The sequence below is a fragment of the Lates calcarifer genome, linkage group LG21, assembly GCF_001640805.2.
Source record: "Lates calcarifer isolate ASB-BC8 linkage group LG21, TLL_Latcal_v3, whole genome shotgun sequence".
NCBI classification, from domain to species: domain Eukaryota; kingdom Metazoa; phylum Chordata; class Actinopteri; family Centropomidae; genus Lates; species Lates calcarifer.
Window position 1 is genome coordinate 25,813,809 of NC_066853.1, and position 4,070 is coordinate 25,817,878.

The 4,070-nt window shown below is 41.4% G+C and overlaps 1 protein-coding gene across 1 annotated transcript; it reads left to right on the top strand.

Annotated features, from left to right (window-relative positions):
- Positions 1-223: 223 nt before the first annotated feature.
- LOC108899653 (gap junction gamma-1 protein-like) lies at positions 224-1,939 on the top strand. Its single transcript, XM_018700212.2, has one exon. The coding sequence runs from the start codon at positions 224-226 to the stop codon at positions 1,328-1,330; it is 1,107 nt and encodes a 368-aa protein (XP_018555728.1). The 3' UTR covers positions 1,331-1,939.
- The last annotated feature ends 2,131 nt before the right edge of the window (positions 1,940-4,070 follow it).

Below are 4,070 nucleotides of genomic sequence, written 5' to 3' on the forward strand. Positions count from 1 at the left end.
TCAGTCACACACATTCAAATTGACTTGTTTTGTTTTAGCAATTTCCCCAATAGCTGGTTGATAACAATCTGACTTATTTTGTAAATTTCAAACAATTAAATTCTGTCTATTCCCAAACTCACAGAAACATTTGAGAGCTACTGACTGAACCTCATTCTCTGATTTGTCCCATCATTTATAACACTGATGACATAATCTTCTACTTTCTCTCTAAGGTCAAGCCATGGGTGACTGGTCCATACTTGGTCGCTTCTTGTCTGAGGTCCAGAACCACTCTACAGTGATAGGCAAGATCTGGCTCACTATGCTGCTTATTTTCCGTATCTTGCTGGTGGCGTTGGTGGGTGATGCTGTTTACAGCGATGAGCAGTCCAAGTTCACCTGTAACACCCAGCAGCCTGGATGCAGCAATGTTTGTTATGACACCTTTGCTCCTGTTTCACACCTCCGGTTCTGGGTCTTCCAAATTGTGCTGGTCTCTACCCCATCCATCTTCTATATAGTTTTTGTTCTGCATAAGATTGCCAAGGATGAGAAGCTGGACGGCCAAAGAGCACAGGTGGTAGCCCAGAGGCCTCCCCGACAGAAATGCAGCTACATGGAAAAGGATGACATGGAGGCCCTGAGGGTCAGTATGCCCACCTACTGTCCTCATTACAGAGAAGAATGGGATGTGAGGGAGAGGGATGGAGTAGAACAAAGCTTTCTGCAGGAGGATTATGGCGAGGTAGGAGAGGATCCCACCCAGCAGTCCAACCAGGTTCTGCTCATCTACATCCTTCATGTGTTACTACGATCTGTCATGGAGATCACCTTCCTTGTGGGCCAGTACTTCTTGTTTGGGTTCGAGGTGCCTCACCTGTACCGCTGTGAGACCTACCCTTGCCCTACTCGCACTGACTGTTTTGTTTCACGTGCTACTGAGAAAACCATCTTCCTGAACTTCATGTTCAGCATCAGCCTAGGCTGCTTTGTCCTCAACATTGCAGAGCTCCACTACCTGGGCTGGGTCTACATCTTCCGCATCCTCTGCTCAGCCTGCTCGACCTGCTGCAGTCAGGAGAGGGACACTGTCAAAATGTACTCAAACCACAACCCTCTCCTGCTGCAGCTCAGGCACTCTCTAAGGGGCCAGCTGGTTCTGCAGACCCCAGCAGCCATGGTCCCCGAGAAGACTGGAGGTCTCCTCGCACATGGTCCGGCCATCTCCTTTGAGACAGACTCAACTGTGGAATGCACCTCTAAGAGAAGTCCAGAGAGCAGAGACCAAGTGAGGGTCAAGCTGGCAAACATGGCCAGGCTGGGACGGACTAAGAAGTCTTGGCTTTGAAAAAGACATTTGTCTGTAATGCCATTACATTTGAGAAAACACTCTGAGAAAGGGAACTAAGGCCTTAAATATACCTTACTTAAATATGTAAACGTAGATACTATACAAACTCCATTTCATACATTGTTGTGGTAAAAATGTGTCACTTGAAATAATGAATGCAATGCATGTGTTTGAAGCATGGCAGTGAGGGCTGCTGGAACAGGAGTGAACATGAGGGAGCTATTTCTTTAGTTGTGTCCCAGGTCCATAAGACACAATGATTGTATTCAGTATGTACTACATACTAATTGTGACAGTACACAGTTAGTATACAGATAATCAATGTACTTGTTTTTATGAACAGTAAATAATGCAACATAAAAATCAAAAAGATAAATCTGAGCCAAAAAGGGTGGAGCTGGTGGAGGGGGGAGTTGATCTATTGTAATGAGGCACATAGTAGCTAAGTCAGGTTGAAGTTCAGTGTGGTGGATGGGCTTGTAATGCATGTAACTCTTGTGCAGACCAGAGTTTGCACTCTGTCAGAGGGTGCAATAAATGTTATTATTCTAACCTCAACCAAGTGTTTTAGTTGCCTAAAACTGAACCATAGTTTGTTTCCCACAGCCACAGCTTTTTCTAACCTTAAAGAGTAATTTAACAGCTGGTTAAAGAATAATGTTAAGTTAAGGTGCCAGTACTTCAGAATTGGTCTTTGTATGGTCAAAGAGCTTTTGTACACCCCTCCCTCTCCCTCCAGATCTATTCCTATGTCCAAACTGGGGGGACGGAGGTTGTCTGACAAGTTTTCTGAAAATCTGACATTGACACCTACTTCACACAGGAATTTTCTAGTACATGGAGGTGAGACAATAGGCAAGCTCTCTTTTTTCATCACACAGGTGTCTGAAAATGTGAGCTACTGTATCCATATGTGGCAGCATGGCCATTCAGAACATCAATAAACACTTTTGACTTTCAACATAATCAGACAACGTGTCATATTAAATTGTAGTTAAGTGTACTGAAGTAGTGCTTGCAATAAATGAACAAAATAATATTTTCTACCTGTATTTTTGCGAATTCGATACAAATCAAGTTTATACTGGTATATACTGTCCCCAGGAAAAAGCCATACACCCACACTCTAAGTCAGACACTGACAACAACTTTTACCTTCTCATACTCAACTTTTATTTGTTACCAGACTAGTCTCATGTAGCCTGACCTATCTCCACAACCCTGCATCAGCACTGGAGAATCTTACAGCAAACTAAGTGGCAGCCATATAAATGAAAGCATTACAACCTTACAAACCCTTACAAACCCATATACTCAACTTGACTCAGCTGCTGATGATACTAGCTCTCATACAAACTTGCTGCCCTCAGCACTTCCCTTGCATGCAGCTCATAGGCCCAAGAATGTCAAAGAGACAGAAAGCTTCAGGGCTCACAGATTTGTTCATGTACTAGAGTCAGACAGTGGACTCAGAGCCTGTCAGCCTGTTAGCCTGTGGATGTTAGTCCTGATTACTGCTGCCTGTGGGCTTTGGAGACACTCGCTGCTGCAGTTTGGTTAAGTTGCACAACTTTCAGTGCCTCTTAGTGATAATAACTGTTTTATATTTTTATTTAAACAGCTGAATGAATGACTCAATGGATGGATGTCATCTCCAGGTTGTTTATTTGAGTTTGTAGAGTAGCTTGTTATCAGCTATAGTTTGCCTGTTGCTTAATAGTTTGGAAGGATATTGATTTTCTTCCATTCACCATCAGCATATCATGGTAATGTGCCCTGCCAACACCCAATACTCAAAATACTCAATACATTTAGAGGTCTGCACCCGATATATACTGAAGTGAAAAAAAAAACACTTGACCATCCACAATTTTAATGCTGTGCAGTTGTGAGCTCCTGCATGTAAGCATTGCATTGTGGGACAAAAATGTACACAAACAGTACACTCAAAAATCCAGATTTCTTTATTTCTTTATTTCTTTTTGTCTAAACACAGCATGTATTTATTTTTGTATTTTTGTAACACACTAAACGGGCAGAGATGATATGTACAGTCGTATGGAAATGGGGCACAGTTTTTCATTATCTTGCTGTATAAAGATTCAAGTGTTTTACATCCACCGGGATGTTAAAACGCATGATGAGTTTGTACAATAGTGCTGTGCATTGGTTTTTGCATACTTAGGTAGAATGGGTTTAGAGATGCACATTTCATATTTTCTCATTTGTGGCACATGAATCATCTTTAATTCATTTTCTTTACCTCTATTAAAAGACAACAGGCACATTTCTATATAGTATGGAATTCCATTAATAGTGCTTTTGTAATTTTAACAATAAATTAATTTGATTTTCTTTTAGAGGGATTTAGTGTGTTGTGATTGTGGAGCCTGGAGTTACACACATTTACAGTTACATTTATTGACTCCATGTGTAATAAGGGGAACATCATCTTTTTTATTTTGCTGTGTTTATTTGTGTTGTCATCCATATTCTCACTGAAGAGTTCTATACTCTCACCCAGCACTTTATTAAGAACACCTGTCCATCTGCTTATTTATACATTTATCCAATCAGCCAATCATGTGACAGCAGTCAGTTAATGTTCACATCAGAATGGAGAGGAAACGTGACTCTGGCATGATTAATGGTGTCAGACAGGCTGGTTTGAGTATTGCTAGTGCTTATATCACATCATTCCTGCAACATGGGCCAAAATCTCTAAGAAATGTTTCCA